This window comes from Lepisma saccharinum, chromosome 24, assembly GCF_977018435.1.
Source record: "Lepisma saccharinum chromosome 24, izLepSacc3.1, whole genome shotgun sequence".
In the NCBI taxonomy this organism is placed as follows: Eukaryota; Metazoa; Arthropoda; class Insecta; order Zygentoma; family Lepismatidae; genus Lepisma; species Lepisma saccharinum.
Window position 1 is genome coordinate 61,688,531 of NC_139252.1, and position 25,564 is coordinate 61,714,094.

Sequence of the window (25,564 nt, forward strand, 5' to 3'; positions counted from 1 at the left end):
TTATACAAAATGAAAAACACAATATTTATTGGAAAAAAACAATTCTGTTACATACCTGAAGATTCCATCACTTCTCTACATAATCACCTCCTATATTTAAATATTTGTCGTACCTGGGTACAAGCTTCAGACTTCCCATGTTATATTCTTCTCCCGCCAGTTCATTAAGCCAGGTGGTCACTGCATTCAAACAAAAGATCGCTCACACATTTCCGCCAAAAGGCACTACAATCAATGCAAATCATTATTGTGAGAGACTAAGAAAACTACAGCGAGCCATCAAAACAGGAGGCGAGGAATGCTTTCTGGAGAAATTGTGCTCAGATAATGCCCACCCTCACGCTGCTGGTGCAACTCAAGAATTGCTGGATCAATTCGGATGTGAAATTTTTGATCATCCACCCTATAGTCTGGACCTTGCTCCTAGCGATTTCCTAAGCTGAAAGAGTTTCTGGGTGGTAAACGTTTTGGAAGTGATGAAGAGTTGGAGAATGCAGTGACCACCTGGCTTAATGAACTGGTGGCAGAAGAGTATAACATGGGAATTCTGAAGCTCGTGTCCAGATACGACAAATGTTTAAATGTAGGAGGTGTTTATGTAGAGAAGTGAAGGAAGCTTCAGGTATGTAACAGAATTGTTTTTTTCCAATAAATATTGTTTTTTGTGTAACCAAACTGTCTCTATTTTCTGGATGACCCTCATACATACCAGTAAATGAATATGGTGGCACTTGGGTATTGATGCATGTTGTAGGTTAATATCACGTTATTGTAGTTCTGGCCATTTAGCTATGCCTGAACAATGATTTCATTTAACCCTTAAAGCCGAATCACACAGAGCTGGAGTTCCTAAGGGAATGCCATAGTTGGCACTGGACTGTCAACGAATCTCGCATGTGATATGATTTCGTTTATTTTACTTTGCTTTTCTGCCCCTTTTGGCTAATCGTGAAGATGAGGATGAAATTGATGAATGGACCCTCAGAAAGAACACCCATGCCGGGATTCGAACCAGGATCCCTGGCATCATAGAGCACTGCTAACCAGCATTCCTCCATGGAGGTCAGCGACTCTCATACATGAACATACCCAAGTTCATTAAAAACCATGTTGAGTACACCTTGATAAACATTTCTTCTTTCAAGCCAATTTCTAGGCCATACTTTTCTTTTTCTTAAACCACCTTCCATATTGGCAACTGTAAAGAAAATAGTAGTGGCAACTATTAGGAATTGTAGCTTTCCTGGCGACCCGATTCATCGTTGGATCGAGGAGTTAAGGAAACAATTCCCCGGGAAAACAAATATAAACAGGGACGTGGGACTCTAGGTCAGTTATGCCTGGAATCAACTTCTCCATATTAGCATGACATTCACCAAATATACACCAGGATCCAGAGCGAACCAATAGACAGTCTCCAAGCTTCACCACACCACAGTCATAACTTTAACCTTACGCTGGTCTCCAATTCTAGATTCCCTGATGACGAGAGCAATGTATGGGCTCGAAACGTTGGAAGCTAACGCCAATTTTACCAGGTCTGTAACACGACAACACTTGTTCGAAGTGGTAGCTATTGTTCCATGATGTTCCTCAAGTTGCTCATACATCTTCTTAGCTTGTCTGCTCTATGCAATGCCTTGTGGGAACAAAAGTCTCCTAACAAGTATTGTGTGAGGCGCAAACTAGCAGGCGAGTCCAAGCCTTGTATCATCACGAAGGGGTAATCCATACATAGAAAAAGTACACACACAATGTTTAACATTGTTGAAGTTTGCAAGTGGTCCATGTAGCCACATTCATCTTATAAATAATTTTCATAATAATTCTTTACACTGAATCTCAACTCTCCAAGTGGTGCAGTAAAGCAGAAATCCAGGTCAGACAACCCTCACCACCACCACAACTAACTCCCAAAATCAAGAATAAATGGTTCGCCTTCACCTACCATCCTACCACATTCAACTACCTTTCCAAACTTCTTTTGTTCTAAAACATCCAAGTAGCGCACAAACGAACTGGGAAAATAGCCAACAAACTAAACAAACATAAATTATACTACCTCTCCCCCTCTATAACCCAGGTGTCTATGAAGCAGTGTGCAAGTGCAAGGCTTATTATATTGGCAGATCCATCAGTGAGAGAATTCAACAGGCACCTAACAGATGCAAAATAAGCCCAACCCACCACAGGACTTGCAAAACATATAAAAAATCGAAAAAAGTACGTCAAACACAAAGCGCACACTCTCATAGATACAAAAATCAAGGAAACGCACGTCATCATGCAATTTCAACACCAACTAAACAACGATAGTGGACAAGCACACCATGCGTGGATTCCCCTACTGGGGCATCCCAGCATTACGTGTGTGACATTTTACACACAAAATTTAAGGTTCTAGACGTGAGATTGAATTAAACTATTTATAATAAACTGATATAGAATTATGAGGTACTTTCTGGTGTCTGCTAACAAATGAAATAAAAACTTGAGTATGATGGCATAGGCTAAACACATCAAAATCATTAACAAAAGTGTGTTATGTGTGTGTGGCACTTTAAAAATGTAGCAAATTTTGACTATTTAGCTGTGAATCATATAGTCTGCAGATGCTACAGTGCACTTAGTAGCAATCGACGAACAAAAAATGACAAACATGCCAAGCAACAACACAACAAGTTGTAATGAGGATGGCGGCAGTGGCCACCAAAATTAATAGAACGAACTAAAAACAGCTTCGCGGAAACCGTGAGTACCAAGTTTCTCTGTAATTATTTACTACAGCATCTCTCATTACCCAAAATATGAACTTTTGTTCCTTTAGTACACCGTAAAAAATATTTATGTGCAGTATCTCAAAATACTGAGCATATAAAATAATTTCAGTAAACGAATAAACAAAATATTAAAAAGTAATTGTAAAAATTCATTGCATTTGTTATTTGAAACAGGCATGCAACTACAAGGACAACCTTGAAAAATCTACTTACAGTGTTTGGCATATTCTTCCTTGCACGAACTGTGATTTGACTTGCACGGGAAGTAAGACGATGCAAGTCCGTTGCTGATCCCCCAGTAGGTGGACTCTCGCCTCTGTAGATAAATAATATAAAGCTATTATTGCAAAATCACGCTTAAACCACTGAATGGAGAATATTTTAACACTTTCAAAGCCTAAACCAATACCTACCCATGTTTATTTCACATCATTTCATGACAAAATATGGTATCAAAATGCACCTTACACCTTTCAAAACCATGAACAATTAACATTACAATGTATAATTTTCATAGGGATGGACCGATATGAAATTTTGGCCGATATCAATAAAGTACCGATATAAAAATTACCGATACCGATATTCTACCGATCCAATATAACATTTAAAATGGTCCTTGAAGAACCTGAAAGGTTCATTGACCTCCTTAATAAATGTGTGTTTCAAGGCGACTGCAGTGAAATAGAAATTCTATATTTAGACATTTACTTTTTTTTAGAAAGTAGTGCATGGAGATTATCCATAAAAATTACAACAAAATTGCAGAATTTTGCACTAAATTATTAGATATTTATCTATATATCATATTGGTAAAATAATCGGTAATTTTACCGATAAACTGATATGCCTATATCAGCCTATACCGATAAGAGTACCGATTAATGGGTCCCATCCATAATTTTTCACATCTCGTGTTTTTGTCAAAAACGAAATATGCATGTCTCTTATCAATGAATCATTTGGAATTTTATATTGGACTGGTAGAATATTGGATATCTGTATCGGTATTTTATGAATACCAGCCAAAATTTCAGTCCATCCATACAATTTAGGTTAACAAATACAAATGTAACTTACGCCATGAAAGAAGGTCGATTGGATGGTGACGGAGGGAGAGACATCGAGGACGTAAGTTTGGATTCGTTCACATCCTTCTGCAGTGTGTTCTCTTTCACCTAAAAAGAAAATAGAACCTCATATAAAACATACTTGTAACCGGAGACAAAACAATGACTATTATTGCATAGAAACTGCATAAGTCGATAGCTAAAGGCACAATGACTTAACAAGAGTTAGTCAGCAATGCAAATTTATGGAGATTAACTTTAAAATATAAAGATTCACAGGAAGACATACCTTGTTCCTAACGTAATCCGTAATGGATCGAGACATAAGACTCACATCCGGATGTGGATCACGATCCATGGTTGCAAGGCCATGCCACAATTTCATGTAAATGCTGCCAAATGAAAGACTGGGTAAGCTCGCTAGGTTTCCATGCCCTGCTGAACAAAAATATTTATCAACACAAAAATTTACTAAGGCTGCACTGGTGATGACCTACATCAAACATCAGTGACATGTTGAAGTATTCACTGCAACTTTCCACAAACAAAATGTGACAGAATGTTTAGACAAATTGCTTTTCCATGCCAAAATATTATGACTTACAGTCATTTGTAACATGAAATATTATTTAACTGATTCTATACCTATTAGAGACACACATTTTATAGTGAATAAAATATCAAGATTTTGGTACAAAACTGTGCATATTTTGGGATCAAAAGCGGTATATAAAATGGCATTTCAATGTTGAAATGGTGAATAAAACCCTAAATTTTATTTAAAAACTATGCTTAGCACCCAAAGTAATAATTTCCTTTCTAATCGCACATTTATGTAGTTATCAGAGTATTAACTGTACTGTGTAGAGAGTTCATTTTTGCTTCTCATATTTTTACAGAAGAAATTATCAATTTTCTGTGATTTTGCAAACTGACAGGAAAATTCCAGCTCCAGAAAGTGTTGTGTTAGTAAATAAACTGTAAACTTAGAGTTTAAGAGTTCACTTCGCCTTTTGCAATTCATTTCACATCATTTCGCGATAAAACATGATAGTAAAATGTCCCTGACACAGTTCAAGAATAACAGCACATTATTTCACATTTTCTGTTTCCATCAAAAAATTAAATATGCATGTGTGTAACTGTTTTACTTTGCTTTCCTGCCAGTTTTGGCTAATTACGAAGATGAGGACGAGTGATGATATGACGAAATTGATGAAGGGACACTCACAAAGAACACCTGTATCCAAGCTGAGATTCAAACCTGGGACCTCTGGTGCCATAGCATGCTTCACTAGCTACTCCAGCATGGAGATTGGCTGAGGGAAAATCCACTACAGCCACATAGTTCCACACATTAAGGTGAATTAACCATTCAGGTTCCTTAAGTATCATTTACAGTTTGTCATTAGACCAGTCGGTAAATTTTACAGCAGTATCTGCAAAAATTTCATATTGGTCCATACCTAATATGAATCATAATTATTTTCTGGGAACAAATTGTCATGCTGAAAAATATGAGGACTTGGAAACGGGTTCATACCAAGACTACTGATGGAAGAAGACGAGGATACTCTCTTCATTCTTTCCAAAGTAACAGCTGGGCTGTTGATATTCTGTGTCATTTCCCCTGAAGCAATATCTCCAGTAGGAATGATCTGTGATTGTGGCGATAGGAACTTCAATCGATCTCTGGATGCAATCCTCTTCATCCCCCCTACCACAGGAGACAATGTCACATCTGCAAGGAAAACATAACCGTAAATATAAATGTTTCAACTACCAGCTTCAAATTTTTCACAAACTTTCTAACTCAGAAATGTAAATTTTTATTGCATACGTGACCATTTCTTAATATGAAATGTTATTGATAGAGATAGGGTTTTTAATGCACAAAACAAAGACTACATGAACAGTTTATACCATGTACCTGCTTCAAATTGCGTCAACCCTTCCGAATACTTAATTAATCTTCTGGCAATAATCAGTTTTGATAATAATAATCTGTGGCGTAACAGCTCATGAGCCCCAGTGCATACCTACTGACTACCAGCCTCACTTCCATCAAAGATGGAAGATCATGAAACTGGTTACGAGGTGATGTGTGGTCAGCACAACAAACCTCCAATTGTTGTAGGTTTTCTAAGACTGGGTTTAGCTACTCATTTGTAGCTCCCCACTTTCCTCATGATGGGTGTCCATCAGTCTCATACACAGGCCGAAATCTTAGGTGAAAATTTGTTACACTTCCCCCCGGAGACTCAACCCTGAGCACGTCCTGCAGCCAGACTGCAAAGGTTGCACCTTACACTGCACGGCCACAGTGCAGGACAATAATCTGTTTTAAAAAAAGGTAAAGCTGTCCCTTGCATATGTGGGGATGTGCAGGGTAGGGCTCCACATATTCCCAATCTCAGCCTTCTTCAAATACCCAACTATTGGAGGCTTGAACCACAGAGCCAGTCCATGCACGGAAAGCATTACTGGAAAAATGCTCACCTGAAGTTGAACGCAGGCCCCTCATGTGGCAGTCAGACACCATACCAACTGGACCACTGCGGAATTTGGATAAATCACATTTTTAAAAAAATGTGTACTTAGAAATGGTTGGACCTTCTGGACCTTTAATCAGGGAATCCCAACAATTATTTTCTTTTTTAACTTTATTCATACTTGGGGGAACAAAAACATGGTAACAAATTAATACTGCAATCACTGATCTGTGACCTGCTACTGCACTGGCCATCAAAATTAACTAAACATTTGAAAAAAGAAAAAAAAGAGGCTTTGGTGGTTAAAAGTTAGGCTGACTCATGAGTTAAGATTCTTGTCAATAATTCCTGGAGCACTTATTTCGAAGTGCAACTTTTTCTCATGATTCATTCATGAATATTCAATGTGTATCTTGGATGTAACAATGAAGGTAAATAAATGAGGGGTCTAGTGAGACAGGGAGCTATGCCACAAATCTTGAAAATTTTATTTTTTGCCATTTTCAGTCTTCTCCTACCATCTGTCATCTATCATGTGAACTACAACCATGTGGCATAGCTCCCGCTTGTTCTGCAGCAGATTTTCTGAGTTCTTGAATACGTCCTCATCAGCCTTTTGAGTGAGAGAAGGAGCTATGCCACTTACTGATGGTGTCTGCAATAGGAGTGGCAGAGGTTGTGTTGCAGTAACCGGTGCTAGATTTAATATCAGCATTGAAGTTAAAAGATCTCATGGCAATAATGCCTTATATTCCTCCAGTTTTTCATGGCGTTTTCCAAAAACTAAAATCCACAGAAACAATGGACAGTGAAGATCCTCCAGAAGACGTATGAAGTTGTCTTTATGTAGATCATATGTAACCCTGTGAACATGATTTACACTCAGGCAAAGGTATTTAAGCCTTGTTCAAAGTATTTGATGTGCTAGATTGATTTTTCCACATGGGTATACTACAACAATATACCATACATGTTCATAATAAATGGTAATTATATTGAAATTCATATTTTTCCTTTTGAATAATTTACATAACAATATGTTCAGAAAAAAAAATTACCCTTTGTTATACAAATTATGACTCAACGCAATGCTTTAGAAAACTCAATTTATTTCCATTTCTTGTCAAAGTGGCATAGCTCCCTCTCTCACTAGACCCCTCAAATCATGACCTCATTAAATAAATGAGAGAACAAAGTGCTTTCTGGGAATTGAACATAAAACTATCCAGCTTTGAAAATTGCCATCCTGCAAGGCAAGATGAAATTGGTCAAAATCCATAACCTTTCCAGGTCAAAGGCAAACCTGCTTACCAAGTTGGAAGTATGCAGCAGGGTCTGTCTATAATCATACTATTAAGACCTAACCAGCCTAAGAATGAACTTCAGGGGACCCAGACTTTTCGCCTGGAAAAGCTGTGTTGCTACATGCCTGATTTTTGTTCAGTCGTACACCCATTTTGCTGTCAACATGCCCCCTTTGCTCGCATTTCAGGGAGAGACAGGGAATCTGAGATCCATTCGCTTGCTACGTGGCAGCAACCATTAGGCTTTGCTGTGCTTGCCCTTGTTGAGGAGTGTCACCAGTTTCGAAAACAACTCCAAACGAAAAATTTGGCAACGCAGAATACCACGAGAATTTTCTCTCCCCATGGCAACTGGACCAAGCTGATTGGTTCAGCGGTTCATGTGACCCTCCCTGGCTTTCGATGGAAAAGACAAAAATGTAATTTGGAAGTTCCTTTTCGCTCAACAGGCTTTAATCTCTAATTTCACAGCACATTGTGTTGACCACTCTACCACAGAGGCTGGGCAACAGTTGCAGGCAAAACTAAAACAAAGAATTCCTTCAAAATCAGTAAAAAAAAATAAGTAATGCACTAACCTCCTGGCAACCCTAGTTGGGGACTAAGGGTTCCCTCTCTCGACCTTTCGTCTTCATATTGTTGCAAAGCCACAGCCAGAAATGCATTTTCAAAAATTAGCACCATCCATTGGAGGGAAACCACCAGCTCCTTTAAGAATGGAAATAAGTATATGAGCACTCTTAGAGTTATCATTTACAACAACCAACTACAGATACATCTATATCAATATATTAACTTCAACAGAGAACAATTTATTTATTTATTATTTGGTGTTTTAAGTCCACTTTATGCTCAGTAAGGCTAATCGGGACTGGACCTACCGTTTAAAGTGAGATCCGAACCACTATGTGCCTCCATCGGGTATTGAACTTGGGACCCCTTGATTACAAGGCGACTCAACAGAGAACAAGTTCTCCAATTACAGAAGGCTTTGCCATTACATACATAATAGATATTACATACATAACAGTTGGGCTGAAAAGTTCGTAGGCTAACATAGTAAAAAATATTTTTTTGACAAAATTCGATTTTATTATTCAATATAGTTGCCTTCGAGGGCGATACAACGATTATAGCGGTCATACAATTTTTCGATGCCATTTTTATAGTACGATTTCTCTTTGGCCTCAAAATAGGCCTCAGTTTCGGCGATTACCTCTTCATCAGTGCTAAATTTCTATCCAGCGAGCATTCTTTTAAGGTCTGCAAACAGGAAAAAGTCACTGGGGGCCAGATCTGGAGAATATGGTGGATGGGGAAGCAATTTTATTATGGTTGAATATCGCTAAACATTGCTCCGAATCATCAAAACGTTGTTGCTTTTGATCGATTGTAAGCACGCGCGGCACCCATTTTGCACACAGCTTTCGCATGTTCAAATATTCATGCACAATATGTCCAACATGTTCCTTTGATATTTTTAAAGTCTCAGCTATCTCGATCAACTTCACTTTACGATCATTTAAAATTATTTTGTGGACTTTTTTGATGTTTTCGTCGGTAACAGTCTCTTTGGGGCGTCCACTGCGTGCATCGTCTTCGATGCTCATTTTGCCTCGTTTAAATTAAGCAAACCACTTCTCAACGGTTGATTTTCCTGGTGCAGAGTCCCAATAATGTTTATCAAGCCAAGCCTTGGCTTCAACAGTATTTTTTTTTCACCAAAAAGCAATCCTTTATTAACACACGAAATTCTTTTTTATCCATTTTTTCACAATAACAAAAGCTGCTTCACTCACAATGCTATATCTTACGAACTAATTATCCGGCAGCTGTGAAATTTATACACGTATCTTTTGAAGGTTAGTACTAAGTAAAAATCACATGGATTTAATTCTAGTAACGCCATCTATGAGTCAGCCTACGAACTTTTCAGCCCAACTGTTATAACCATCACTAGCACCACCTCTGGCGGCAGTGAGAGCTGATACCCTGTGCGGAACATATTTTCTGGAACTCTCCTCTGTAAGAGGATCTGTAATTTGTATTCATGTCCAGATATTATTAGAATAATTAAATCAAGAAGACTTAGGTGGGCAGGCCATGTGGCACGAATGGGAGAGGAAAGAGGGGTTCACATGATTCTTGTTGGGAAACCTGATGGTAAGAGACCTGTAGCAGGCCAAGACGAAGATGGAGGGACAACGTTGAGATGGACCTAAAGGAAATCGGTAGGGATGGAAAAGAGTATATAGATCTTGCTCAAGATAGGGACAGATGGAAGGCATGTGTTGCTGCAGCCATGAACCTTCGGGTTTAAGAAGGCTAGAGAGTTAGTTAGTTAGCTCCTCTCTAAGATGGCTTTTTTTTACATGATTATTTTCCCCCCAAGAAGCAATTACCTATTTTCTATGTAACTTGGCATCGTGGTAGGAGTGTACCACTGTTATACTTCGGCCACGCTAACTCCTGGCTCCTATTCACAGTGCAGAACGGTTACTTTGACAAAATCCTGTTTCCCTGCTGGCTGCTTCAGGGAGGATGGATTTTAATGTTCTTGCCCAAAACAGAGAGAGGAGACATGGTAGGCCTAATTGGTTGTTTGACCGCAAGTTTCTTTGTAGGTAAAGATGGTAACAGCCATCACTGCCATAAAGGTGTGTTCCATGCGAGGAGTTAGTTTAGCTCAACCCTACATACTTAATTTTTTTTTTCCACCTTGGTCTATTGTGATGGCCACAGAGGAGTGCCAAATATGAATTTCTGTGTAAATTTCAGTTTTCTTCTCTTTTTTAAATCTCATTATTGGGGATGCAATATATAAATTTTACACTGAATGGATAAATGTTGAAATGTGTAAATTTCACCTCTGCTAAGAGTTCTGCCACTCCGAAAAAACAAACAAAAAAAGGGGAAAATCACTTCTCTACGAAAATTAGTTCTCCTTGTTTTAATTTATTTAAATTTGTTATTTAGTGTCGCTTTTCAGCCACTTTTGGCTAATCACAACATGAGGGTAAGTGTGATATAATGAAATTGATCAAGGGGCACTCACAAAGAACACCCATGCACCGGATGGCATTAAAACCCAGGTCCCCTGGCATCGTAGCATGCTGTGATAACCACTCTGCCACAGAGGCTGGCAATTAGTTCTACAAATATTTTTGTGCATCACGGTAAGATACTAACACACAGGAGGGGCTCTCATCTGCTAAAGGTTAGATAACCAAACACAATACAATTATTTCACGTGTAGTCTAGAGTTGTTACAAGCATAAAAACACAGTTTTAGTTGTGACGTGTCAGGAGAACGCATGCTCTCTTTATCAGACATGTATTTGTAGTTTGATTAAAAATACAGTTATAACAATGGCTAAATTAAAAAAAAAATCAGTTATGGAATGGATCTTGTCAATGTTACATTGTTGTAACATACTGTGAAACAAGCAGACTGCTTTTATTATTTTAGATTATATAAATCCCAAATATTATCAGTCAATTCAAAATCATCATCTCTTTTACAGAGATTCCTCATGCCTTCAGTTAAATTAAATTTCAAAGATGGTGGCTCACCTCACTTGTGAAAAAACAACTCCATACTGGGTCTATGTTGCCATTTAAATAATAATTCTACAATGCAAGCAATGTGTACATACCAGGACAATTATACAATACAATGCTTATTAATAAAGAATTCTTACCTTCCTGACTAATGGACTCATATCGTGGGTTACGGCATTGATAAGAGTCATGGAAATACTGTGGTCGATGTTATTTGCATGTTCACTCCGTTCAATAACGCTACTGATGAATGTTCCCAAGGCATACACTGCTGAGGCACGGACCTGTAATTAATACCAAGTATTTAGTCAGTTTTTCACAATTTTCCATGCAAAGTCTCTAATTATTAGATGGATTGAATGAAGATGTTACAGGCAAAGTAACAAGTTCTTTACATATCATCGTTAGATCTAGAGAATGAACATGAGAAACAGATATTAACTAACATTTTTGACAAGTTATTCCAAATCCTACAATGTTTTCCCAAATATTAACATTATGAACTAAAAATAAGATATAGAGCCATAATACAGGGTGATTCTAAAGTCACTATACATTTCTGCATGAACAGGATTTATTGTACAAAATACAATATGTACCGAAACATATATTACAGTAGGACACAAAATCAGTATAACTCAATGTGTCCACCCCTCAAGTCTAAGTGCATATGCCAACAATACACATCAGCCAACATAGCTGGTGTAATCCCAACAACAACGGCAGTAATGCGTTGTTTCAACAGGGCTATTTGATAAACCCTCAAATGGAAAAGTCTAATGGTGTCAGATCGAGGGGGGGGGGGGCAACTCTCCATTGCAAGACACGACCAATCCATCTACCGGTGAAAACTTTGTTTAGGTGATACGAACAATGACGGCAAAATGGGGTGGTGCATAGTAAGAAGCTTGGTGTGCCCCAATCCACCGTGCTATGATCCAGTTGGTAGATGCTGGGATTATGGATACTGAGTCGCCTGGTCGATGTGGTGGGGTTATGTGTGATCGCGTGTCATTCTATGCAGACATGCTCAAACAATGGCTGTTCTTTCTTCCACTGTTAGCATTGCTTCACATAACATGCAAAAGAAATGTATTTTGTTACGATATCGCTAAAATGTATAGTGACTTTAGAATCACCCTGTACAATAGTGTCTTATCTATATTCACCTCTACTTGTCACTCACATCTTATCATGAAGCTTCTCTTCTTTCTTTTCAAGACAAAATTCAAATAAATTATAATTCAGTTTTCCTAGAATTTCCCAAATTGTAAGGCTACATATTTTTGTATGTGCGAGTACCGTATTTAGTCATGTATAATGCACACTTTTTTCCAAAATTTTTGCCCCCAAAAACTGGTGCGTATTATGCACGGAATAATTTAGACAGCCAACATGAAACCGTACAGGGTCATTCCATGATTTTGGAACACGTGCATTCATTTTTCATGTTTACGGAACCCTATCATGTTATATATCATTGTAAAGCTTAAATCCTGCAATTTCTGAATATGGAAACAGTATTCCATTCAAGATAACGACATTAATGTGAAATGCGGTTGAAATAAGTTCATCACAAAACGAAGGAACGTTCTGATTTTTATGGTACTTTGGATGAAAGAAAACGTAAGGAAAAATATTAAAATGTACTACTGGCCAAATAATATGACATACATGGAGTGTGTAAATTCCTTAATGGAAGAAATCTTGTGGAGCTAACTGCTATTTGGAAGGTCCCGAATGTGCCTCGTATAAATGTTACATTAGTCACGGAAAAAGAAAAAGTATATATTTTGAAGTTCTTTTAGAAAAAGTAAAGAAGGAATTAGCAAAACCATGTATAAATGTTTGAAGGACACTTCACATGATTTTTCACTTTATAATCTAACGTTCTGCGACACAAAGAAAAGCAGTGCAACTCTGGCGGAATTCAAGCATGCACCTTCCGTGACATGGGATGCATATCAGCAGTATTTGATGGGGAAGAAATAATAGGAAATAACTTTCTGAGCACTGCAAATCCATAACGTAATTTTGATAAGCTTTCTACTATTACAGAATAAATAAGGTGGTTAAAGAGTGAAAGCTTTGGGATGCTAAACACAATGGAGGGAGAGGAGGGAGGTGGCATGGGTTGAAGACTTATTGTTTATACGAGGATATTTTCCTCTTGGTTCACATAGCAACAGTTATGCACTAAAAAAGTGTAAAATATGCACTTAAATATGCACTTTAAAAACCGGTTTAATTCATAAATACTGTATATTACAAACTATGAAAGATTACATGCCAGGCAATGAATATGCATTATTCTGAATGCTCATTTGCTACACAGATTTTTTTCAATTAATATGATTCTGTGTTAAATGAAACACAATACATTACAGATCAAGATCATGATTGCATTTGGTAACAACTTGATCTCAAATTTTCGAACTTGAAACTCCTTCTGTTTTCAGCTAGAATAGTCTTACATTCAAAAAACACACGTTCCACTTTGCAAGATATAGGTGGACTGTATTTTAGGGCAACAAAGTCAGACACATCAAGTTCCAGATCATCCACACGTTGTCCATTTGTATGCAGAATTTTGCAAAGTTTCACCATTGTTGCATAAACACTCTTCTTTTTCAATACTGCATCCAATTTCTGTACATATACAGGATCTTCAACCTGGGCGAGGACCTCTTTAACGTCTTCTATAATGTTGATGCTTGTTGTTGACAGAGAAAATATAAAGAAAGAGAAGCGAGGAGAAGAAAAATAAATACAGTATAGGCCTATGCTCGGTGTTGGTTGTGGATACAAAAATATGCACATCAACTTATTTTCATACAAATATGCACCTGCATATGAAATATGCATTTTTAGTTAAAAATCCTTAAATATGCATTTGCATATGCAAAATGAATAATTATCCGAGCCCTAATGATATTTAAATATAGCATTAGCACAGTTAATTTTTCATGCTCGCGAACAAAATTAATACCAAGTTCACATTTGATTCCAGTGATTTGAAGGAATTCAATCAATGGACATACTAAACTATATTTACCTGCTGGTATGGGAATAAACAATCTCAACCCCAGCAATAAGACAGATATTTAAATTGTATACAAGTAACAAAAAAATACATATTAGTGTAATTACCTCCGGAACAGGATCCTGAAGAAGAGTATAGAGTTTCTCATGGGCTATATCACGAACTCCACACCACCTTGCACTATCGTAATCTGTCCACAAGCGTCCCAAACAGATGGCTAGCCATTGGCGGAGAAGAGGGTTGCTGTCTCCCAGCTGTTCCAGGCAGATCGAGACCAGGTTCCCTTGCAAAGCAGCTTCCTGTCCAGATCTGTAGTTGTTTACGATACTAGCCAGGACAAATGCAGCTAGCGTTCTATCCTTTCCCTGAACGGGGGTAAAAAATCCATGTAAGACACAATTTTGATTACATATATCACATAATGATAATATTCACAACTGGGTTAATGCCATTTTAAACCTAGTGATAGAAAAATCGGCTTACACCTGGTATCTATTATGTAGTAAAATTATTCACAATCCTTACAACAGTTTAGAAAATAAGTAATATAGTACAAGTACTGGCAAAAGTTTCATACTAGTCCATTCCTATTTGCAGTTTGATGGGAATCTCTAAAAAGTAGGGATGGGCCGATATAAAATTTTGGCCAATACCAATAAAGTACAGACATAAAATTTACCGATATCGATATTCTTCTGATCCGATATAAAATTAGAAATGGTCCTTGAGGAACCTGAATGGATCACAGACCTCCTTAATAAATGTGTGTTTCGAGGTGACTGCTTAGTGCCTTCCCAGTGGCACAGTGGTAGCGTCGTCGCCTTTTAATCAAGGGGACATCGATCCAGTGATGATACACAGTGGTTCGGATCCCACTTTAAACTGTAGGTCCAGTCCTGATTAGCCTTACTGTGCATAAAGTGGACTTAAATCACCAAATCAATCAATCAATCGAGACATCTGAATAGTTTTTCTTGTATGTACGCATTGCTTGCATGATAGAATTATTTTCCTGTAGTTTACGGTTATTACAAGCATAAGAAAACAGTTTTTTTCTTTGTGACGTTTCAGGAGAACACACGCTCCTTTCATCAGACATTTATTTTCATTTTGACTAAAGATACAGTTATAACAATGGTTAGTAATTTTTAAACAAAAAGAATCTGTTATATAATGGATGTTGTCAATGTTACATTGTTGTAATATAGCAACTTAACTGTGAAAAAAGCAGTCTATTTTATTTTTATTTTAGATTTTTTTTTTTTTTTTTTTTTTTTTAATTATGAATCCCAAATATCATCAGGTAATTCAAATTCATCATTGTTTTCACAAAGTCTCTTGATGTTTTCTGTTACATTAAATTTTAAAGATGGTGGCTTACTCCATTTGTGAAAAAGAAAACTCCACACTGGATCTATGTTACCATTTTCATTATTTAATTTATTCCAGTGTTCTTCTGCAATGAACGAGGCTTCCCAGACATTCAACTCTGTGTTTCCCGTTAATCTTTTTAAAACCCTTCTCTTTTTAATCAAATGCTTCTCTTCGATGATATGAGTTGACAAACCTGCTCTTGGGTTTAGATTTATAATGTCCAAATCATGTTCGTGCCATCTTATTGCCATTTTCCTTGCTGTTTGTCCCACATAATCTTTTGAACATGAACAACTTATATTATATATTCCTGTGGTTTCCACATCTGGTAGCGAGTTTCTCATTTTGAATTCATTAAATGTACATTCCAAACTTCTTGGTGATTTAAAAACAATTTTGAAATTAAAACTTCTAAAAATTTTTGCAATTTTATGTGAGAATCCCTTGTGGAATGGAATGTTTTTTTTTTGTTTTTTTTTATAGAATTATTTTCCTGTAGTTTACGGTTATTACAAGCATAAGAAAACAGTTTTTTCTTTGTGACGTTTCAGGAGAACACACGCTCCTTTCATCAGACATTTATTTTCATTTTGACTAAAGATACAGTTATAACAATGGTTAGTAATTTTTAAACAAAAAGAATCTGTTATATAATGGATGTTGTCAATGTTACATTGTTGTAATATAGCAACTTAACTGTGAAAAAAGCAGTCTATTTTATTTTTATTTTAGATTTTTTTTTTTAGATTATAGAAGTTTTAATTTCAAAATTGTTTTTAAATCACCAAGAAGTTTGGAATGTACATTTAATGAATTCAAAATGAGAAACTCGCTACCAGATGTGGAAACCACAGGAATATATAATATAAGTTGTTCATGTTCAAAAGATTATGTGGGACAAACAGCAAGGAAAATGGCAATAAGATGGCACGAACATGATTTGGACATTATAAATCTAAACCCAAGAGCAGGTTTGTCAACTCATATCATCGAAGAGAAGCATTTGATTAAAAAGAGAAGGGTTTTAAAAAGATTAACGGGAAACACAGAGTTGAATGTCTGGGAAGCCTCGTTCATTGCAGAAGAACACTGGAATAAATTAAATAATGAAAATGGTAACATAGATCCAGTGTGGAGTTTTCTTTTTCACAAATGGAGTAAGCCACCATCTTTAAAATTTAATGTAACAGAAAACATCAAGAGACTTTGTGAAAACAATGATGAATTTGAATTACCTGATGATATTTGGGATTCATAATTAAAAAAAAAAAAAAAAAAAAAAAAAATCTAAAATAAAAATAAAATAGACTGCTTTTTTCACAGTTAAGTTGCTATATTACAACAATGTAACATTGACAACATCCATTATATAACAGATTCTTTTTGTTTAAAAATTACTAACCATTGTTATAACTGTATCTTTAGTCAAAATGAAAATAAATGTCTGATGAAAGGAGCGTGTGTTCTCCTGAAACGTCACAAAGAAAAAACTGTTTTCTTATGCTTGTAATAACCGTAAACTACAGGAAAATAATGAGACATCTGAAGTGGAAAAGAAGTTGCATATTTAGACATTTACGTTTTTAGAAAGTAGGGCATGGAGATTATCCATAAAAATTATAACAAAATGGCAGATTTTTGCCCTAAGTTATAAGATATATATATATAGATAAATGGGATCCGAAAAATAATCGATTTTATCGATATGCCTATATCTGCCGATACCGATAGAGTACCGATTAATACCCCACTAAAAAGTAATTTCAACAAACACTGTCAAAGTTCCTTTTACAGTTCACTTTATGTTCAGATAGGATAATAAGGATTGGACCTACAGTTTAAACTCTGATCCAGGTCACTGTGAAATGTACCTCCATCGGGTATGAAACCCCGGACCTTTGATTACAAGGCAATATCATTACCACTATGGTATCAGGGAGCCAGCTTAACAGACAAGCTTGTTAAGTGGTCAGCTTTCGCTCGTCACCAAAGTTCCCATGACCAAGAGTTGTTCTTCACAGATTCCATTTAATCATCACTCAACCTCATCGTCTCAATTAGCCTGAAGTGGCATAAGATAAAAATATGAATCTGGCATCAGGAAGACCTGAATCTGTATTGGTAATGCAGGCATTCAAAAACAACTTCAACCACATCACACTGTCACTAGTACATATATGATATAGGAGCTTCACACATGAATAATGCTAGTCATATAGAAACTTTTTTCTTCTTCTTGTATGTAGGTATTGCTTGCATTCTAGAATTATTTCTATCGTAGTCTTGTCTGATGTAGGGAGCGTCTGCTCTCCTGAAACATCACAATGAAAAACTGTGGTTTTATGCTTGTAATAACCGTAGACTACAAGAGAATAAATATTGTAACTTCCTTACTGAACTTACATCCATCGAGGGATCTTGCAAAACAGCCAAAAAGTACTTGTGGCCATTGTCCCTGACTAGATCAGCCTGGCAGGTCTGAAAAAAAAGAAGAAATGGTTAATAGGACTGAAATATTCCACACATAAACTTATCCTTTTCCCGGATGATCCAACTTAAACAATAATCATTGCAGAACTAGGGGCATGCATATTTCATTTTTGACGAAAACATGAAATGTGAAACAACGCAATGTAGTGTTCCTTTCTCATGTTACAGAAACGTGTGAGGTGCACTTTGCTACCATGTTTTATCACGAAATGATGCGAAATAAACTCAAACATGAAATGTAAGGACATTTTGCACTTTCATTGAGGATCGTGGGAGTGGCCACTGATATTAATAGAACAAGAAAATACAGCTTTTCAGCAAACTGAAAACATCAGTTCTCTGTATCTAAAACAATGTAAGATATTTAGGTTACATATATTAATTTCAAAATGTTTTCGGATGTGAAAAGAACATAATCTCAGTTGTATGGAGTCATTGAGTATACAAACAAAAATGTTACTTTTGTAACAGAAATAGTAGTCAGAATACAAAAACGAACTTACACTGTCCACAGCTAGAATTTTCGCCCAAATAAACACCAACTGAGGCCTAAGCTCCCTTGCAGAGCTTTGTAACAACTTCAGCACGTAGGGGAAAATTCCAACAGATAAAGCTAAATTCACAGCCCAAGGTCCCAAGTCAAGGAATCGGCCCAGCAGTTCCAAAGCTCGCAAACGATGAACCTGACTCAGGAGAACCTACAAAGTAAGTAATTCATACAAGTAACATTGAAGGGACACATACATCTGAGGGAAACCAACTACAGTTTCTGTCACGATCATGCTGAATAGAATCTAACTTTGGAAAAACAATTTGGTGAGCATTACAAATATAGTTTCATTTCTTTTATTTGCCTTGCAGACTGTCTACCAAAATAACAAATCCAAAATTCTTGACTTTTTCATGACATCTCTCTCTCCCTTTTTTTCTCTCCTCTCTCTCACCATTTATTTAATCATCCCCTACTTGGGTGTAGTAGCAAAAATGAAGAAAATAGATATTTTTATTCAATGAAAAACTCCTATGACACGGACAGTTATCATGAAAACTGAGGCTGTACTTTAACAAGAGATTTAGAGTTGCTTTAATTAATAATACATGTAGAAATTAATGCTTCAGACTTCATACAGGATGAGGAATGGCCACATTACTTTATTTAATATTTCTTAGAGATGAGACCGATTAATCGGTACTTTATCAGTATCAGCCAATATAGGCATATCGGTGTATCAGTAAAATTACCGATTATTTTACCGATCCAATATATCCATAAATATCTTACAATTTAGTGCAAAATTCTGCCATTTTGTTGTAATTTTTGTTAATAATCTTCATGCCCTACTTTCTAAAAAAGTAAATGTCTAAATATTCAACTTCTTTTGCAGCTGCAGTCACCTTGAAACACATATGTATAAAGGAGATCAATCAACATTTCAGGTTCTTCAAGGACCATTTCTAATTTATATTGGATCGGTAGAATATTGGTATCGGTAAATTTTATATCGGTATTTTATATCAGCCCATCCCTAATATTCTTACAAAACTTCATGCATACAAGAATGTAATTCATAAGAAACAAAGTGAAAAATCTAACCACAACTCACTACAATTTTAGAATTTCAAATATTCAATTTTATCAAATCCCAGTATAGGTATATGGCAATGTAAGTTCACCTATTCTGTAAAAAATAGTCAAAATGCTTGACCAAAAGCATCATTTCTTGACTTTTCCTTGACCAATCTGTTGACTTCTTGACATCCTTAACTGGTAGACACCCCGTTTAATTTTATCTTGTTTTTCTGCCACTTTTGACTAATTGTGAAGATGATTAATGGTGATAATGGATGGAGGGAGAGCACACAAGACCCACATAGGATTATATACTAACTGCGAGCCCAGATGCCAGAGTTCGTTAGTGTGCAAAATGAAGTCCACGGTGTACTACTTGGATGGGACGTTGACATTTGGGTGTCTCCGGAAAGGGTCACTGTCTTACATCTCATAGTTTAAAATAGGGAAGGGGCATACTAATTGATACTTTTATTGGCACCGGCCAAAATAGTGATATTGGTGCATCAGTAACATTGCCAATAATTATACCAATTTGATATTTCTACACATAGACTTTTACATGGTGCAAAATTTTGCCATTTTGATATTTCTATAAATACCTAGGTAGGGAGGTCACTAGAAAAATTTTGAGATGTGTCAATCAGGTGAAAACTTTGCTCCATTTAAACTGGGATCTGAACCAGTATTTGCTTCCACTGGATATTGAACCCAGGACTGTTTAATTACAAGGTGATTATATTACCGCTATGTCATTGGGAAGGTACTGAACTGGGGAAAAGTACTTGGAACATGCAAGCGAGCAGGCTCCAGGTAACAGTGAGGATGGGACTTGAGCTGACCAAGAGTACCGGACCTTCTTTTTGTCAAATACGTTTCAGTTTCGTAACATTTAAGGATACTTTTCATCAATTTTACAAAGGTTAAAGAAACTTGTATACCTGCAACACTATCGGAAGCTGCTCCGGTGGGTTTCTTTTGGCCGAGCCAAGCGAAAGCCACACTTGAAATGCAGTCAACTGCTCCTCGAAGAACGGCGAATGGGCAAACTGATCTTCACGCTCCAGAATGGTAGGCAGCTGGGCCAAGCAAAGATCCAGTGCCAAGTCCCACGCCTGCCACATTGGGTGCTGAAATCAAGATTTATTCAAAATGATGTTCTTTCTTAGGGTGAAAAACAAAAACATTGAATTATCTATACTGAAATGAATACCTTGATTAAGTACGAGGCATATTTTTTAAGTAAGTACCGTTTTGATATGTACAAAAAACAAGTAAACTTTTTGTAACAATTTTATTGTTACATGAAAGACCACACTTTTATCTACTTTTCCACATAATTGCCACCAATATTAAGGCACTTATCATATCGAACAACATAGAAGTTTGCCGCCTGAGTTGACAGCCACTGCAACACGGCCGTTTTGAGGCTATCGTCGTCATCGTAGCGCTGACCTCCGAGATGCTTCTTCAGTTGCAGAAACACGTGGTAGTCACTGGGTGCTAGATCGAGGCTGTATGGAGGAAGATCAAATTGTTCCCAGTCAAATGATGCGATGAGATCTTGACAAGAAAAGTCAAGGCGCTACCTAAACGTTTGCTTTTGTGCGCCTCAGTTAACATTTTTGGTACCCATCGTGAGCACAATTTTCGATAGTTTAAGCGTTCGGTAACAATTTCCTAGATAACACTTCTTGAAACTTCAGGGAACTCCTCTGGTAACGAAGAAATCATGAGGCGTCTGTTCTCTTTCACTTTTTCGTCGACTTTCTGCACCAAATCGACAGTGATCACTGAGGGTCGCACACTCCGTTCCTCGTCATGAACATTCTTTAGGCCATCTTTGAAAGCTCTTACCCATTTGCGTACCATTCCATCACTTATAATGTTTTGTCCGTACACTTCACAAATCTGACTGAATTTCAACTGCTTTTACGCCTTTAGCACTAAGAAAACTAATAACAGCACGTATTTCACAGTCGGCGCGATTCTTAATCGGCGGAGGGATTTTAAATACGCAAAAGCAAATGTATACATGATCGATTGTTGCCGCAATGGCGTCTGTGGCTTGCCAACAGATGTAGGTACACAGTGCGCATGCACGGGACACCGACCGCAGCGCTGCAGCGGTGGAATTTCAAAACGGTACTTACTTTAAAAATACGCCTCGTATTTTAGTATACATTTACAAGTTACAGTCAACTCTCGATTCTACGACCCTGGGTATAACGACCCTCTCGAAGTAACGACCCTTTTTCCGGGAACAGTGAAAAATTTAGAAAAATTTGGGAAAAAAAAGTTGAAAAATTGAAGGAAATCGACCGAAAAATGCGTTGTTTTTTCCTCCACTCATTCCCTTTATGAGCGCTCTACCCCTCACAATTGGGTCTGAACTAAAAATAGACACCACCACACCATGCTTGAGTGATATCCAATAGCACTTGACCTCTGCCCTCCCCTCCCTCAAGTACACCAATGTTACCTTGCACCCGACGGCCGCTACCCAACGTGCCAGGCTTGTTTTGCCACGCTTTCTCTTGGATACGCAAGAAGAGAAGATCGAATGTGCTTGGATGTTATTTTAAATCGACTTGACTTGTTTCCTTGTCCTAAGAGCTTCTGAAAACTCGCGGGGAATGGGGGAGCAGCCCAAAATGACTGATGGACTTGCAGTCTTTGCCAATGTATATGGCAGGTCAAGCTCTTTCATCGATAAATACACCACCTTGAGATATAAGATCGCAGGAATGTTTGAAAATACAGATATGTGGCACCTGGAAGTCTGGCCCATCTGTCCAGCTCTGACCTAGAGTTCAGCAGGTTCCGGTGAGTGAGCAACTCTCGTCCTTGTAGACGACACCTTCCGGTAACCGCTTTCATTAAAAAAAAAACGTGTTCTTTGTTCCCTGCAACACTTCATAAAAAAGCAAAACTTTTAGAGATAATCAAAACCACATAGGTGAACTAAAGATCGTCAAACCGCTTAATGCGTTGTCATCCAGGTTTCCACAAAAGTTTACTTCGATCTTACGTGCATCATAACACCCGTTTCCCACTTCATACGTTTTCCTAATTGTGTCGATTTCGTAATATCTGCCAAAAAAGTGTTTCCTTGGCTGACTGACTTCTCCCTCTTTTCCTGTCAGCAAACATAGGGTGGGGGGGGGTGCGATGCAGATTGATTACAGGCTAGGGTGGAAAAGGACCCACCCCTCTTCCTTTCTTTTGACGTCTAAAATGGGGCAACCAGTTCTAGATATATTCTTGAAACGAACAAAAACCATAGAACAAGTAAAAAAAAAAGTGACCCAACTCCCTTTCCCCAGATCATTCTCCGCCACTGGTGTGCACGGAAATGTTGATAATTGCAGAATTCAGTTTTTTGTTGATTTTTTAATGCTGTTGTCTGCATAGGAAATATTGCCCGTATTATTGTCTGTTGCATGGTAAAACGTAAAGCAAGGGTAATTTCTTTCTTCTTTACACCGCTGTTAAAAGTTCCGTCGACAGTTGCGTTATCTTTAAAATGCTGGGACTTTTGGGACTTTTCTCTTCCGCCACCTGTTGCTCGAACTTCCAGCCGGTCTCCTTGTTTTTACGATGCAGCTGGCACCAGTGTTTTGTCTAGCGTCTGCAAAGCTCCTGCTTGCCAAGAACAGCGATGACTCATCCAGCGTGAAGGAAAAAGTTATTGTTTTGAATCTCACAAACCTGTTTTGATTTGACGATAACGAAATTCGATCTCCAGAAAGGAAAACAAGAGTTAAAATAACTTCATGTTCTGCACCTTCTGATAAGCAAATCTGTAAATTTAATTTGCATCAGCTTTTCTTCAGAACCATTCATGTGGAGAAAAAAAAAAGAGTTCAATGTAGGAATGGTCGCTGAGACCGATTAAAAAGACATTATTCAAGGGGAAAACATTTGGATTGGTGGGTGTTTGACATCGAGAATTAAACGTGAGAGTAAATAACGATCTACCATTTTGATATGTGAAAATGCACAGTTTCATAAAGCTTGTTTTCAGTTCATTTTATGCTGATGGGCTAATCGGGACTAAACATACAGTTTAAAGTGAAATTCAATTCCAAACCCGAATGATTTACGACTGCCACGCTGTTAATGACGTGTCCTAGAATAGGCATTGGGTGAAAACAGATCGCAAGTTGCGAGTTTCCTTTTTCACGCTGGATTACAATGCAAGTCAAGGAAGGAGTTTGGATTGCTCCCTTGAATGGGGAAAGAGGGTGAATGAAATTGGGTGAAGCAAAGAAAAGTGACTTTTTACGATGTATTTTACACAGCCGAACCAGAACGAAAATTACAGCCCTGTCTTTATTTCTTTTGTCTGGTACCTAGAGAGGTTGTGTTGTTTCTCCCAAGAGATCTAATCTTACCAGTTAATCTTGTAACAGACAATGCTCCAGTAAACCCGTATAAAATCCAACATTCATTCTGCTCGATTATCTCCCGACTTTTGCTGGCACCAGTCTGACCGGTGTCAAGATTCTTTGAGTTTCGCTTGCAATAAGCGAGAGATTATTTTCCTTTCCATTGGTCTCAGTGCAAACGGGTTTCTCATGAACTAGAATTGTAAGAATTTCCTGGAAAAGCAACGACTGTGCACAATTGAAACAAAGTAACATTATTTTCAATTCTCGTTTGTGAAAACTTTTTCATGTTCTATTTTCTTCTCACAACACGCATCCTGTGCATAACAGGTTGTATAACTACCAGGATAAATGGTGTTACCATCTCCTAGGCATCTTTGTGTCCGTTTGAGCTCCCTTTAAGCTGAAAATTGGTGCAAATTCCAATAACGACCCCTTCGAAATAACGACCCTTTTCCCGGGAACTGTGAAAGGTCGTTGAATCGAGAGTTGACTGTACTATGTTATCTGACTGAATGACAAGATGGTGCAGAAGCTGACGATCAAGCTCACCTGATATGTTGGAGGCAACTTCGGAGAAGAGACAGGAGTGCAATCGTACGATCTCATTATTCTCTCTGCCAGCAGAAAGTTGCGAAATAAGCTTGCAACAAGAAGGTCCTGGCGAAACAATTTCTGGAACAAATCTGTAAAGAGGGAAAAAATAACTTTCACTTTATTAGAATAAAAGTAATGGTAATAATAATCTTGGTCAAGTGTACAAATGAGCATTCAGATAAAATTTGGGATGAGGTAATACCGATACATCGGTATTGGAAAATGTCAGCTGGATTTGATTCATTGAGTGGTGGTTTATTTTACTTCTTGTTTCCGCCACTTTTGACTAATCGTGAAGATGAGGATGAGTGATGAAATTGATGAAGGGACAATCATGCCCAGGCTGGAATTCAAAGACGGGACCCCTGGCATTATAGCATGATGTGCTAACCACTCTACCATGTCAGTTTGAATTTAATCACCAATGGTGGGCCATTATTTTTCTGGAGTCTGGGATGTCTCATATAGAGATGAAACATGGCAATTTTGCAGTCTGAATATCCTGAAAGTTATTCTTGCAACAACATTGTGGTAGGCATTTCTTGAGCAAGCTACCAAAAACAAGTCTCTGTGCAAGCAGAGAGTCGAGAGGGCTCGACCAATGAACACGTGAGAAGGGAAGTGAATGCAGCAACATGATGTTTGCAGCAACGTGCACTACTTTGCTCTGTGAACTTGCTACACTTTAGTTCTTTTTTTAAAAAAAATATTCCCCATGCATATAGTATGCCATGAAGGCACATTTAGGGGATGTAGAGGTAGGGCATCACACATTCTCAACAGCTGCTATTTTGGAGGTGATGTGATTAGCACCTTGCTCCTGCCACCTTTACCTTCCAGGTACTCATTAGCCCCGTCTAGTTGGCTGCACTTTCTGACTTGCCTTGACTCT

At 37.6% G+C, this 25,564-nt stretch overlaps 1 protein-coding gene across 2 annotated transcripts in view; it reads right to left on the minus strand.

Annotated features, from left to right (window-relative positions):
• The window catches only part of raptor (regulatory associated protein of MTOR complex 1), a 64,887-nt gene that overhangs the window by 22,805 nt on the left and 16,518 nt on the right, over nucleotides 1–25,564 (minus strand). The window contains exons 8-18 of one of the 2 annotated variants that reach the window (XM_083110809.1): nucleotides 24,628–24,761; nucleotides 20,626–20,814; nucleotides 18,618–18,812; nucleotides 18,028–18,102; nucleotides 14,358–14,615; nucleotides 11,348–11,491; nucleotides 8,225–8,354; nucleotides 5,394–5,591; nucleotides 4,140–4,285; nucleotides 3,861–3,958; nucleotides 2,994–3,096 (exon numbers count right to left, since the gene is read on the minus strand). In XM_083110809.1, the coding sequence (XP_082966935.1) occupies nucleotides 2,994–3,096; nucleotides 3,861–3,958; nucleotides 4,140–4,285; nucleotides 5,394–5,591; nucleotides 8,225–8,354; nucleotides 11,348–11,491; nucleotides 14,358–14,615; nucleotides 18,028–18,102; nucleotides 18,618–18,812; nucleotides 20,626–20,814; nucleotides 24,628–24,761 (1,670 nt within the window). Of the gene's footprint in view, nucleotides 1–2,993; nucleotides 3,097–3,860; nucleotides 3,959–4,139; nucleotides 4,289–5,393; nucleotides 5,592–8,224; nucleotides 8,355–11,347; nucleotides 11,492–14,357; nucleotides 14,616–18,027; nucleotides 18,103–18,617; nucleotides 18,813–20,625; nucleotides 20,815–24,627; nucleotides 24,762–25,564 lie in introns of both variants that reach the window. The other variant, XM_083110808.1, reaches the window with a different exon arrangement.